Here is a 15,937-nt window from a genome sequence, read left to right on the forward strand (position 1 = left end):
AGTCAATCGGAGGACAAACAGTGTATGTTCTCATTCATTTGGGGAATATGAATAATAGTGAAAGGGAATATAAAGGAAGGGAAAAGAAATGTTGGGAAATATCAGGAAGGGAGACAGAACATAAAGACTCCTAACTCGGGGAAACGAACTAGGGGTGGTGGAAGGGGAGGAGGGCGGGTGTTGGAGGGGAATGGGTGACGGGCACTGAGGTGGACACTTGACGGGATGAGCACTGGGTGTTTTTCTGTATGTTGGTAAATTGAACACCAATAAAAATTAATTAAAAAAAAAAAAAAGAACTTCATTCCTTTTTTACGGCTGAGTAACCTTTGTATAGATGCACCACATTGGGTTTATTCATTTATCTGTGGATGGACACAGGTCATTTCCAACTTTTGGTTATTGTGAATAATCCTATCAATAAAAATCAGTGTATGAGTCTATCTGTTTCAGTCCCTATTTTCATTCTTTTGGGTATATACCTAGCAGTGAAATTGTTAGCCCATATGGTAATCTATGTTTAGCTCTTCTGAGGAAGCTGAACTGTGTTCCAAAGTGGACGCACCATTTTATCTGATTAGCAATGTATACGGTTTCCAATTTCTCCACATCCTTGCCAGTATTTTTATTACAGACATCCTAGTAAGTGTGAAGTGGTTTCTCACTGTGGTTTTGATTTGCATTTCCCCAGTGACTAAGGATGTTGAGCATCTTTTTATGCTCATTGGCCATTTGCATCTTCCTTTGGAGAAATGTCAATTCAACTCCTTTGCTGATGTTTGAGTTGTTAGTCTTTTTCTTGTATTTTAGAAGGTCTTTATATTTTTGTCATATATAATCAGTGCTGATTTAGATTTACCCACATGTCTCCATGTCTTTGCTCAACGGCTTTTTGGTAAAAACAGCTTGATTGAGATAGAATTCATATACTATATAATATACCCACTTAAAGGGTAAAATGTAATGGTCTTTAGTATAGTAAGCCTATTCACAGTGGTGAACCACCATCTGTGGTGGCAACCACCACCACAATCAATTTTAGAACATTTTTGTCATCCCCAACAAAGGACCCTATACCCACCATCAGTCATGTCCTATTCCCTGAAACCTGCCAGTCCTATGCAACCACTAATCTATTTTTGTCTCTACAGACTTGCCTATTCTGAACATTCCATACAAATGGAATCATACAATATGTGGGGTTTTCTGACTGGCTTCTTTCTCTTATCATGTTTTCAAAAATTCATCCTTGTTGTACCGTATATCAGTACTTCATTTCTTTTTATTGCTGAGCAACATTCCATTGAATTGATATACCACAATCCATTTTCCATTTATCAGTTGGTAGACATTTGGGTGTAAGGAATAACGCTGCCATGCACATCTGTACAAGCTTTTGTGTGAACATATGTTTCCATTTCTCTTGGGTATATAATGAGGAGTGAGATTGCTGGTTCAAATAATAATTTGGTGTTTAACTGCTAAACTATTTTCCATGATGGCTGCATCGCCTTACATAACTATGGTAATGCGTAAGGATTCTAATTTCTTCACATCCTTGTCAACACTTATTACCTATCTTTTTTATTATAGCCATCCTAGTGGGTATGAGGTGATATCCCATTGCCTTTTTGATTTGAATTCCCAGCTCATCATTGCTTCTTGCTTCTCATATCTTCCTTGTGGATTTTTTTAAAAGATTTTATTTATTTATTCATGAGAGAGAGAGAGAGAGAGAGAGAGAGAGAGAGAGGCAGAGACACAGGCAGAGGGAGATTCCTTGTGGATTATATTTCTTCCTTTCTGAAGTATATCCTTTATTTAGCAAAGGTGTAAGAGTGGTAAATTCAATCTTAATCTAGAATTATGCATATTTAACTTATTATATGATAGTTTATTTGGGTATAGAGCTCCATACTGTAGTTATTTTTCTTTGTGATGTTTTGAAGATACTATACTACCATCTTCTTTTATTATCACTGAGAAATCCTCCCACTGCAATCTGTATAATCTTTTTTCCCTCTTTCTGCCTTTTAGTTCTTCATTTTGTCTTTGATGTTCTGCAGTTTCACTGAGATATCTGATGTGGATTTATTTTTATATATCTAGATTGAGATTTGTACTTCCTGAATCTGATGAGTCCATAAATTAGTCATTTTCTCTTTGAATATTGTTTTATCCTTCATTCTTTCATTTTAGAGTAGCTGTCAGAAGTATGTCAAATTTCTCTTTACCTCTGTTTTATTTTTTCTGTTTATCTATTTGTGTTGCATCCTAGATAATTTCCTTACATCTTCCAATTTTAGAATATTCTTTCAGTGTATTTGGTATATTTAACAGATTTTCAAAAATTCAATGACTGTACCTTTTTATTTCTAGAAATTCTATTCATTTTAAATATACTTTTTAAAAAGTAGCTTCTTATTCTCTTATGCTTCTCTATGTTCTCCACAATCAGTACAACATCATTTCAAGAAGTTACTCTTCTATTTTTCAGTTTCCCTTTCATTTCCCAAATCAGGAAATTTTTTTAAAAAGTAAGAATTCAGCCATCTTACAAAAGCTTATTTAGGCCCTATTTTATCTGTTATTTCTAGACCATCTAGTGGGAGCATTTTTAGTATTTCTTAACCTTTTAAAATAAGAATATTAAAAAATAAAACCAATTAAAAAAAACATTAACTCTTCAATACTTTTTTTTCTAGTTACAAAAGAAAATCCAACACATTTGTGGGTAATAGAGATCATGAGAGTCCCCTCATGTTCCTACTAGTAGGTGATCACTGTAACATCTGAGTATTTTCCTCTAGCTTTTGGGGGCATATATCAACAAACTGTTATCTATAAAAATGGGCTCTTCTGAAGCAGCATTGTATGCCTTGATCTCTCTTATCTTGTTATATACAGATGTGCCTCCTGTTAAATGGCTGCAGAGTATTTCATACTATGGATATGCTATATTTGAACATTCCATTATTGATAAACATTTAGGACATCTTCCATTTTCTTTCTTACTCTTATCAGCAATGTTATTATAAGAATCCTTGAATATTTATATGAGTACCTGTAGTATCATTTCTGTGGAAGCTCGTAGAAGTGGGATTACTAGGTTGTAGGGTGTGTGGATTTAAGGCATTATTTAATACTGCCAAACTACTCTTCCAAAGGTTCAGCCAATTTCTCCTCCCTCTGATGACTGCTCATTTCCCCACATCCTGGCCAGCACTGGTTGTTATCAATCGCTTTAGTTTTTCCCAATCTGATGGGCAAATATTAGGTATTGTGTCATTTTCACTTGCACTTCCCCGATTGATGGTGAGATAGAGTATCTTTTCCCATACATTTATTGGTTAATTTAATTCCTTCTCTGTGCATTTCTAATCCACTGCCAAATTTTCTCTTCTTTTGTCTTTTTTCTTATTGTTTACAAGGGCTTTTTCTATATTAGTGGTATTTTCTTCCAGTGTCTCACTTGCCTCTTGTTTATAGTGTCTTTTACTGTATAGATATTTTACATACAAAAAATAAAACTTAAACCTGAATTAGAACCCTGTCTAACTGGTTGAGCTCTTAGCTTTTAGGCTACCTACTATTTAGTTCCTGAGGTGATCAGCCATCTACTGGAAGGGGGAAATTGTTATTTCCTTGCTGCTATGCAGTAAATGCCAGATGAAAACAATTTTTAGATCCCTTAAATAGACTCTATTCCTGTTGCTTGGAGTGGACTCTGTAATCATCCCATACAGGATATGAAAGTCATCATTCTATAAAGTGAAAGCTTTTATTCTCCATTCCCTGAAAGAAAACAAGAGTAAAAGAAAACACTTTTTTTTTCTTTTTTAACTAAGGAAAACTTTTATTTAAACTGTGCAATCAATCAGTATTTAGACAGCAGTTTCATAAACATTTTGGCATTTAAACTTTTACTCATTTTTGGCATGACCTGTTGGATAGTATATAAACTACCCTGGGGAGGGGGGATATACTAGGCAATATTTACTATGATGCTAGAAAAAGAAAACAAACCCACATTATTAAACAAAATGTTTTAAGAAGACATTAAAAAGGTACATTCAAAATCAAGGCAAACATTTGCTTTCTTCATGCAATGGAGTTCACAGAGCTGATCCCCTGAGTCAAGTATAAAATTAAAATAGCTCAGCTCTAGAGTCCATTAGCTAGTCTGCAAATGCTGCCCTTACAAGAAAATGGTATACAGAGTGAAAGGATCCAGAACACCCATACTATGATATAATATAGCTGGCTCCCACACTTTCATTTAATTCACATCTTTGAAGAAAAGAGAAAAAAATCGCTCATACACAGACATAAAATCTTGTCCAACAATGGCAACAAACAAACTTACATAATATATGTCCTCTATTCTACTGATAGGCTAAGGCAATGTGTATGTATGCAGGCTCTGCAAATTCTTTTAACAGGCTCAAGTCGCCAAATCATCAGTAATCATTTTCATTTGCAAACAGAATAAATATAGAAAATATGGTAACAGGAAGAAGGTTTCAGGTAAAAATTTAAAACATTTTTGTTTTTAAAGACAGTTCTGTAGAAAAATAAACTTCTGTAACATAAAATTTTAAAGATGATTTTAAAAAACTGTGTCCATATACCAGGAAATACTTACATGATATAAACTCGAATAAATCTGCAAAGATGTTCGGATTCATGATAATCATTATTGCTTCCCAAGAAGCTTTAAAGGTAGATTTTAGTAAACTAGAATTAGGTGCCAGTAAGTGTTGCCTTACATAAAATTCATTCCAAACAGTTTAGAAAAATGTTAAGATGCTCCATAACCTTGAAAGTAGATCTGTAGATAAATAGTAGCACTTTTCTCCTCACCCATCTACCCCTCCCGAGATATCTAACCCTATTTAAATCTGTAGAAGTCAAAATATCAAAAGAAGGGAAAGATCTAGGGGAGTAGAGACACGGAGCCTTACCTGCTCTTTGGTGAAGGTCAACTCATAATAACACCGTGACAACTTTTCTGACACTCACTCCACAGGTAAACTTCAGGTCTTTTTCAAGGATGCATGGTGCCAGTCATGGTGCCATGGGGAAGCCTGAAGCAGCCTATCTGAAGAGATCCCATTGGCAAGCACAATAGATAGGAACTAAGGTTCTTAGATAACTGGTCCCCATCAACACCAGATTTGTTCCTATGGTGAGTCCTCTACAGTCAAGATTTGGAAGCTGTAGGAGCTTTATTGACATCTTATCTCATAGTGTTCTACCTTTGGTGTAGCAGTCTTGAAGTAAGTTCCATATTATATTATCTTTTAACCAAAAATGCCTCCACAATAAATGGAAATTATAAGGAAGGAGAAGCATGGAGGTCCCAGCTTTAGATTTGAGTTTTGACTATTGCTCAAATAACCAAGATTCCAGGAATGATGTTAGGCATCTAAAGTTAAATTAAAAATTCATGAGTCCTGGGATCCCTGGGTGGCGCAGCGGTTTGGCGCCTGCCTTTGGCCCAGGGCGTGATTCTGGAGACCCGGGATCGAATCCCACGTCAGGCTCCCGGTGCATGGAGCCTGCTTCTCCCTCCACCTGTGTCTCTGCCTCTCTCTCTCTCTCTGTGACTATCATAAATAAATAAAAAATTTAAAAAAAAATTAAAAAAAAAATTCATGAGTCCTGTTCTCACGGACTTTATAAACCAAAAGATATAGATATGCATTAGATACAAATATAAATATAAAATGTAAATATACATTTTAAAAACCATATTAAACTGATATTTTAAAAAGCGAGATGTTGCATAATTAGAAAGGCTATCCAAGTTAAGCTAATTAGCTATTATTTATAGAACTCCTTTCATAGGAAATTTCATTTTTGGCAATTCTTGAAAGATCTTTAGTAGCTGTGAGGGTATGGGGCACACTTAAATCTTGATAGTCTCTGTGATTAACTTTTTTCTACTATGAAAAATCATGTTATAGAATAATACTTAATACTTTTTTCCAGCTTTCTTGATACATAAATTACAAAATATATCAGTTTAAAGGGTAAATTTTGATAAAACTTGGTAATTATATAATTATGTAATTGATATATTATGGTAAATAGAACCATAATAAAATGTACAACAATGTCATCTTAATAAAATGAAATTGAGGTTGATGACTTCATATTTTGTACTCTCACCAGTACTGTAAATTCCCATTTCCTTTTGTAGATTTTCTACATTACAGATGAGGGTTTAAGTACTAGCCTTTATCTTTTAGGAATTACTTTCTTCTGTTAGTTTTGGGTGCATATACATGAAATGCAAACATTTTTCATTTTAGCACAGGCAAAGTATAATTGAAAAGGCTGACCTATTAAAAAAAAGTTAAGAAATGTTTCACAGCCTCCTAGAAATGACTTTAAGATTATAATTATTTACACTTGAATTTCCCATTAAGTCTGCACAGTACTATTGCTTCATTCTGCAAAAACAAATTATCCTCATTTCATGGACAGAGCAGGAACAGAAATAGGTTATGAACTTTCCTACCAAACAATTCTCAAAATGGTAAATGATTAGAATTTAGGTGCTCCAATAACTAAACTTACACTTGTTCTATTATACAACTCTCCCTCAACTTTGCTCCCTCCTAAATTAGTGTGAAGAATTAATTAGGTTGTAGTTCATATAAAAACTATGACTCCTCAGATCTAGCAAGGAAGGATGACCAGTTACATGCCTGGCTTTTTCCAATTTATAAATTCCTATTTGGATATGGGGACTACAGAAAAATCACTAAAGATAAAATCCAATTCTGAACACCTAATCTATTCGGCAAATGCTTAAATAGAAGAGGACTTTGGAAACCATGAAGACCTTATTTCTAATGGAACCCTAGGCACAAGCATCTGTTTTCAGGCACAATTTTGGCTAGGAGAAATTGAAGGTTTTAATGGAGAAAAGAAGGAGATTAGGAGATGGCAAGGGAAGAGTTATAGCTCAGCCTCCTAAATTCCTCCCATGAATAAAGGACACTACTAAGACTTTTCTTTGTTGATTGGCTATTACCATGTGAACAGGCTGTGTTGACACTGTGGAAAGTACCATGGAGCCTGGGTAATTAGATATAATTTCTTAGCTGAGAAATGTATCCTAGTAGAAATCCTACCTACTTTGGAATTAGACCAACTTGGGTTTGTATATAGGCTAAGCCACTTAACTAGCTGTGATCTTTGGCAAGTTAGACATTTTAAACCTCTGTTTCCTGATCTCTAAAATGGGGAAAATACTTGCTTTGGAGAATGTAGCTGTTTGCAAGAATGAACCATGTGTTTGGCACACCACATATGTTCAGTATATCATATTATCTCTTCCTAGGGACTAGAGTCAAAAGCAGCTGAAAAATGACCAGCACATTATCCCTACTCAGAATATCATCATAGCTCTATTCCATAACAGAGACAGCTTTATCTCCTTAGTTAAGACGTACTGAAGATTAGAGTTAGAACTAGAAACTATCCTTCAAAACTAAAAGAAGATTTAACTTGAATAATCCAAGAATTACAATGAACTAGAGCTGTAGAATCTAAAACTTTCCAGGAAAAGGGACAATTGAAATCAAAGAAAGAACATGACAAAGAAGGTAACACTGCCTAGCATTTGCACAAGCTGATAAAATGAGTGGAGGCTCCTACTGAGATTGATAAGAAATCAAGGGGTTACCAAACTGAAAATATAAGAGCTAGTGAAGCTGAAGAAAGAAACCTGATTTAAAAGGTAGACAGGTGGCATGTTGCAAATATGCTTTTAGATGATGAAGAGTGTGAGTATGATCCTATTCATCTACTGAGTCCCTATGTTTGAGATTTATTTCTCCCAACCCTCCCCCAGCAACATAATTACTTAAGAGAAAAGCAGGAAGTTCAACTATAATAAGAACAATTATTGGAAATTTCTGATGAACTTCCAAAAATTGGAGCCAAATATTCAGGAAACATTCTGTTAAATGCATAGAATTGAGATGTTAATTTATGAAGCACATATTCAAAAAGTTTAAAGCTGAACTGTATTTGCAAGTGACCTAGAGGGGAAGTTTAATGTGTACATTTGATAACTACACGCCAAAGTTTTCAAAGCTTTGAAATTTTGAAGATCCCTAAGAGCTACATGACTTCAGACTTCCAATCTCTGTAATGCAACATTTTGTAAGGATCAGAATTCTACAGTAATAATGTATCTATGGTAGGCAAAATAATGGCCACCCACAGAAGAGCATGCCCAAATCCTTGGACTCTAAATATGTTACCATATGTGGCAAAGGGACTTTGCAGATGTGATTAAGTTAAGGATTCTGAGATGTGGGTTATCCTGGATTACCCAGGTGGACCCAATGTAATCACACGAGTCCTTAAAATTGGAGAACCTTCCTGGTTAGGGTCAGAAAAAGAAATATAATGATGGAGGCAGGATCAGAGTGATGCTACATTGCTGGTTTTGAAGATGGAGGGAAAAGTCAATAGCCTCTAAAAGTCAGGGAAAAAAACAATGAAACGGATGTTGATTTTATCCCCATGAGACCTGTGTCAGCCTCTGACCTACAGAAGTATAAGGTAATAAATCTGTGTTGTTTTAAGGCCATTAAGTTTGTGGTAATTTGTTACAGCAGCATTAAGAAAATACAGCATCTGTCTGATAAAAATGCAAGACTGTCATAATCTTAAACACTTTCAAAGGCTTAAAAAGGGAAATTGCCTGAGAAGATTAAAGCCTGCAAACATACACATTGCATTAGCCTGTGATCTTAATGTCCTGAGCATAAATCAACTTAACACAGAATTCTATGTATATGTTCTTCTAATCATCAATAAGTCACAAGTAGACACAAGTAGACAACTGGTTGTATATGGTAATCTCCAGAACCCTCTACTCTGTGCTCACAGCCCACAAAAAATTATTTTGACTATTAAACTAAAGTAATTTTACCAGAGATCCATGTGGCAAATTGTTAGGAACACAGTTTACAAAATATACATTTAGTCTTAGAAAGATCATGACTCTTTCCATATGGTTGGAACTTTCTTTTACATTCAGTATTAAAAATTTACATTCAATGAAATATAAACATATATCGGAATCACTACAGCCACCACTGAAATGGAACCACATCTGGATATTCTTGCATAAAAAAAAAAAAAGATACTTTCAATTCCATCTTTTTGTGACACTCTTCAAAGGTGTCTCCATATGGACTTGACCAATGATCCTGAGTAGTCAACATGAGCAAGTTTCTGGTAGAAGTCCTTAACAAAGTCAAGACAAACTAATGCAAATCACTGTCATTGTTCCCAATGTTGGCAGTGCTCTTGTTTGAAGCAAGGGCAAATAAAAGGCTTTTCCCTGAGGATCGAATTTCCCAGGTGTGCCAAAGCCGGTCTTTTAAAAGCTACTTAGTGGATAAAAGTGTGTCCTTACTTTTAGGCTAATCAAAATATAAAACCCTAGATTTCATAAAAGGATTATGGTTTCACCCAAGGTTCCCCCTCAAGTTTGAAACACTAGGGTTCCTTAATGCAATTAAAATATTTCAATTTATGGACAACTTTAAAGAGCACATCAATCAAAGGGCAGCCCACTTAAACAGTGATATGATTTGTTTGCCCACTATATGCTACTGCTCCCCAGAGATGAGAACGTCCCTATTACTTAGGAACTGCCTCAAGCCTTTGAAGTTAACCAGGTAGTGCTTTAAGCAGGAGGAAGACTGCACAGACTAATTCAGGGGTTGCCATATGCTCTGGAATGGAAAAACTTACTGAGATTTCTGTTGACATCTCACTCTCAAGGTGCTTAGGAAAGTAATCACATCATTTGGCAAAAACATCCTGTGACTGAATCAGCAGATTTAATGGAAAGTCCCTATGTACGCTATTTGGATACAGACTAGGTTCTGGAGAGGCAAGTTTGGTTAACATAAAAACAAGAAACAACAGTTTAATGTACAACTAAATTTGTCTATATGAGGAGGTAACCTTAAATATCTTTGGTTTTTTAAAAAAAAATTGCTGATAAAAAGTACTTGAATAAAAACACTGATAAATACCAACATAATTGTATTGCTTTTAATTATGTAAACTTAGCCCTTTGATATCTTTGCTACTAAAGCTAGATTCCTATCAGCCTCTAAATAAATTTATTTCAAATCTGCTCATCTTTACTTACTTACAGGCTAATCTATATATTTTAATGGTCTTTGGTATGAAAATACTGATGAGCAGTATCTTGTAATATTTGGCATAAAAATGGCATGTGTGTATCAGTACTTACAGCAAATAAGTCTTTGGAAAAGAATATAGTTACCATTTGCATATTAGCCCTGTTGGAATGAAATACCATGAAGTAACACCACTATGAGAGATGAATGAGAATCTTCACATTTTAGTTACAGTTTCATACATAAGACTTCAAAGAAGCTAGCTTTGGCCAAGTAAAAAGAAGTCTTTGGTGTATACTAAATATCTTATTCAATGAGACCAAAATATTTATCTTTGGTGAAAAGATTTTTTTCTCTAACAAGCAGTTTCAACAATTTAAAAATAATACTGTATATGAAGATTTACTTGCTGAAGAAAAAAAATTACAATTGAAATTCTTTGGAACTATCTGCAGGTAAAGAACTTATTTTAAATGCTCTGGTAACAATAAGGTAGTTGAAATTACTAGTCTATTTAACTACAACAATCAATATAAACCCTATTATTTTGGGTTAGTAACTACTTACATAAGCTTCATACCTAATAGATGTTTCTAGTTAATTCAATTTTGGGGGAAATAATAGTCAAATTTTTACTTTCTACTGAAAATTCTTTGGTAACAGGATTATTATGAAAAAAATCTGCATAAGAACAAAATGAAAAGGTGAAAAAGTTAAAATGTAATGGTAAATAATTAGCGAACAGTTATAGCCTAAAGATCTATAATAACCATGGGCCTATTCATCAAACAAAAAAAACAAAAAACAAAACAAAACAAAAAAACAAATGAAATACTTTCCTCAAGGACTTTCAGATCACCTTTTTAGGCATTTAAAATGATTCAAATTCATGCAGTCCTGGACACATCTTCCATAACTATGATGGATGACGTTTCAACTTTGGATTTTATTTGCTTTTTAATGAAAGTTTAAAAACTAAAACTCATTGTTTTCCTTAATTTTGTATGCTGATAAACGTTGGCCCCACATACCTACTTACGAACCAAGACACCATACCCTGTCAATTTGCCCATGCTTGCATGAGGCAGCTTAAAAGTAACAAAATGTTCCCTGAGTACAGGAAAAAATAACACTAGAATAACTTTAAAAGGAGGTAGTATAAAACAGGAGCTATAAAGGCAGGAGCAGCATTTTTCCTTGCCTCAGATTGTTCACCTAAAGCTCTGCTTTTTTTGTTCTGCCATGAAGCCCATACTTAGATAACTAAAAGGGGACTTTGAATTTAGTTCAGAAGTGGTTGCTAGCACTTAATGTTGGTCTGCTTCTGAACATATCCAGTTTGGCACAAAGCTACAGATTAAGAAACAATAAGAGATGCATCATCAGACACTGGGATAGGAGATGATGGAGGTGGAACTATCATCCAATAATAGTCTTTTGATTTTAGAACACCATTTAGCATAACTTCCCCCCTACCACTCCATCCCATAAATCAAAGGTTTCAAGGGAAACCCATTAAGATTCCTTTTAAAATGAGGCTCAGAAGTCATTTCCAGATAATGTGAAGAAATACTTACAAAAAAATATGGGGCCCCCTCTCTACACCATAGGTTTAATTCTTTTTCCTCTCCCACTGCTGAGTACCTATGTAGGTAACTGTCTCATGACTGAAAGAAGGCCTATATTCTATGTGGCTGAGTAAACAGTTTGCTGATTTCAAACCAGCAAGAGGATTAACTCACTCCTGGAGTTAGCATTCCTCATTCACAGCATTGACACTGAAAGAAGATTAAATAGAGTACCAAATTCTCTTAAGAATTCAAGAAAATACAAGCAAGGTGGTAGAGCTCTGAATACTTATCCCTAAACCAAACCTGCATGAAAAACAAACTAAAATGTTTTGATAAGATACTATACATCAAAATAGTTATTGACAAAATCCAAGAAACTCTTAAGGCAACTTTCTGTACTCCTGTCCTGAACAACTTCATGAATATTAAAAAGGCATAAGGCAAAGAATTTCATAATATATAATGGAAGGCACTGTTACCATGATAACCTCTAGTTCATTTTATGGTCTACTGTTGCATTTATCTTTATTCTTAATATTTTATGAAATTACTTTACCCTTTTTAAGTCAAGGTGGGATTAAAAACAAAAACTAAAACTTCAACTGATTCTTGTTTAAAAAAAATCTATTTTTTACATGATGGTTTGCAACTAATTCTGGAAACGGTGAGGATGCTTTGCAAACTAGACAGTGCAGCCTTTGGCTGACTGTCAGGCAAAGGGGAAGGTAGAAAAGGCACGGCTCTAGGCAGCTGAGGTTTGGGGTACAGCAGGTAAAGCACTCAGACTCTAATGCCCAAAATATAAAGGCCCTTGAAGCCACAATATTCCCTATATGCTACTGAATAGTTCTGTTCTCAAAAGAGAGACTTTTTTTGTTTTGTTTTGGTCATTTGTAAAATCAACAGTCCCACTTTTTCTCTTCTCAGTGGTATGACAGTCCTCACAGCCAGAGGTATTAAATTCTCCAAACCATGCAGATATCATAGTTTTCTTAAAAAAAAAAAAAAAACAGAGCTTCAGATAAACATTCTTACTCATATACCTATATGACTCCTTTGATCACACACACTACACATATAGCAATGAAAACAAAATGCTACTAGGAAGTATCATTGGTTATGGAGCGGAGATAAACTATCACAATAAACGAGGTAACAAAGTTGTCTTCTGAGTTTGCCATCTAGCAAACTGAGGTAGATACTCAGCAAAGGGGCTTTCAAAAGTCTTCCCTTTGCTCCAGTGATATATTTTATAATCCAGTCAATTAATCTTGACTGTCTTTTCACATTGCTGACAATGAAACATTCAAAATACATGAGTTTAAAAAGAAAAAACAAAACACATTCAAAAAATAAAAAAAAAAAAAGCTGAAATACCCAATAAGACATCAAGATTTTCACAAAAGGCTTTGGCTCCCTGTTCATTGTCCTTCGAACAGACTTAAAGATGAGAATACCTGAACATGGCTGTCTAGATTGGGAAATCATTTTTATCAAAGCGTAGCATGGAAGATGGTGGCTGCAGAAGTGAACAGGAAGTTTGCTCGGCATCCAGTGGCCCTGCCTGGTCTTCACACTTCTTCACTGAGGGATCCCCACCGGAATCACTGCCAGTGAAGGAACTGGAGGTCAGGGGTGTGGTGCTTATGACTGAAGACAGGTGTATCTCATCATTGGATTCGTGGGAGAACCTTCCAGAATCCCCAGTCTCGTGGCTGCCTTCACTATTCGCTGAGTGCTCGGTATCAGCTGCAACACCAAACGGTCTTGGGAAGCTGGCTGTCTGACTTGGGGAGCTAGGGGAGTCTTCATCACTGATTAACACAGTAGTGCCTGGCTGGTAAAAGCAGACTGCTTGAGTAAATCTTCTTTGAGGCTAGGCAAAAATACGTATGACACTATCAGTGATGGTAGAGTGCTCTTGAAAAATAATATATAAGGTTTTATATGTTCTATATATTCTGAGATAGTAATCTGTTCCAGGACATAGGTGAAAGGCCATCATCATGAAGAGATTATCTAGGTCAATAACTCCCTACCCGAGTGGCAGCACATCAGAATTACTGGGGCAAGTGAAGTGTCCAAAGACTTCTTCAGTGGCTTTTGATGCATACTCTTGCCACATCCCTTCCTTGACTGCCCCTCATTCCCTACTGAAAAAGCACAGCTCTGGTTCCTATTCTGTCACTTCAGTGATCACGTACCATGGATTTCGACAGAGTTATGCCCCAAGTTAATAAAATGATATCCAGAGAGGAAACGAAAATTAAAGCATTCATTTACATTTTCCTTTCTTTTTAATTATTATTTCATGATACCATGGGGTGCCAAAATTTTTTCTCATATAGGTGGGTTACCTGCTCAACCTTTATCTTCTTAGAATCTTGGAAAAAAAGCCATTTTTTCTTCGAGTTGTTTTTAATTATAGGACCATAGCTATTAATTATGAGGTCAGTTCCTCCCTGGAAAAATAAAAGAAGAAAATGTAAATACTATATGTTTCAGTTTATTACAAGTAGTACACAAAATTTTTAAATGTTAAAAGAAAAAACTGTCAGAGACATCACTATTTCTTCTTTTACACAAGCAGTACACCACAAATTCAGGGTATTTGTTAATGACCAAAAAGATATAATAGATTTATTCTTGGAGATATATATGTTAAAGTATTTGGGGTGAAGTATAATAATTCCAAAAGTTATTTTCAAATGGGGATCCCTGGGTGGCGCAGCGGTTTAGCGCCTGCCTTTGGCCCAGGGCGTGATCCTGGAGACCCGGGATCGAATCCCACGTCAGGCTCCCGGTGCATGGAGCCTGCTTCTCCCTCTGTCTCTGCCTCTCTCTCTCTCTCTCTCTCTGATGACTATCATAAATAAATAAAAATTAAAAAAAAAGTTATTTTCAAATGTTACAGCAAACAAAAATACATAGAAATATGACAAGATACAATTATTTGTGCATTCATTACATTACTCTTTCAACCTTTCTACATATCTGAAAAACTTAAAAACAGTTGGGAACAAAAAACAATAGGCCCACATATATTTAACAAGACGGCAATAACCAGAGGATCAGCTCTCAGGCTAAGCCAAGGGAAAGGAGAGATCTGACTTCTCTGCCTCATACAGACTCCGTTTCACTTTTCAATTAAGATTCTCTTTTTTTCATGTCTTCCTCCCCCATGTCTCTTTTCCTCAATCCTTTCTCATGCCCAGTTCCAAGTGTGTAATTACAGAACACCGATGTGTTTTAGTACTTTTTATACTTATTTAGAAGTTTTAGGTTCCAGTGTCCCAGATTAATTGGAAATAAATTGAATGGATTACATTTGTATCAGAAAATAAAAGCTAAATTAAGTTGCAAACAAAAAAGACAATAGGAATAGCAAAAAAATGAAGTCATTATTATTTATTCATTATAATATATAGCACTGTACTAGATTCGAGGAGACTGTATCCATTAAATATAATTATATGAAACTTAGTATCAAAATTGCCTAAAATTTTGTTATATTTTTGCTATTCTAAATTTTAGGGAAGGGTTGAGGAAGAATAATTTATACCAGGATTTGTCAAACCTTCCCTGTAGAGGGCCAGACAGTAAATATTTTAGATTTTGCAGGACTCATATGGCCTCTTTCTCATTTTCTCTTCTTCCTTTATTCTCCCCCTCCCCCAAATTACTCTTTAAAAATGTGAAAAAAACAGTCTCAGCTTATACAAAAACAGGCTGTGGGTTGGCCTGGGGTGGGCTATAGTTTGTGGATACCTGATTATACTGCATTGGTTAGGAGAGCTATTATACTAACGCACACTATCTAATGTTGCAGTATGACTAAAAATAATTTTCAGTTGGTGTTCCTAATGCTTATCACTGTACTATTATTACATATAGTGGAAAGGACATGAAGTAACATCCCCCAATTACATTTCTTTACCATATCCAACTTCCTCAGGCCATAAAGGGAAGGATCTTGAGACATCTATTTAAATACTCCTATTTTTAAAAATAGTTTATACCTGGCATGTTCTAACGTCCAAGGCTGTTAAAAAATCAAACTAAGTATAAAAGTGGATTTATAAAAAAAACTGCCCATGGAGTAAGTATAGGACAATCCAAATTATTGTAAATATAGACTAACGACCCTGGTGTCCTTGCTTAAAACATGGTAGCTACATA

General features: G+C 35.1%; 1 protein-coding gene across 1 annotated transcript in view; it reads right to left on the reverse strand.

Moving 5' to 3' along the window:
- Positions 1-3,825: 3,825 nt before the first annotated feature.
- The window catches only part of PRTG (protogenin), a 128,731-nt gene continuing 116,619 nt past the window's right edge, over positions 3,826-15,937 (reverse strand). The window contains exons 19-20 of the mRNA XM_025996470.2: positions 14,116-14,220; positions 3,826-13,634 (exon numbers count right to left, since the gene is read on the reverse strand). Of these exons, the coding sequence (XP_025852255.2) occupies positions 13,230-13,634; positions 14,116-14,220 (510 nt within the window). The 3' untranslated portion in view covers positions 3,826-13,229. The remainder of the gene's footprint in view (positions 13,635-14,115; positions 14,221-15,937) is intronic.

This window comes from Vulpes vulpes, chromosome 15 (genome assembly GCF_048418805.1).
Source record: "Vulpes vulpes isolate BD-2025 chromosome 15, VulVul3, whole genome shotgun sequence".
In the NCBI taxonomy this organism is placed as follows: domain Eukaryota; kingdom Metazoa; phylum Chordata; class Mammalia; order Carnivora; family Canidae; genus Vulpes; species Vulpes vulpes.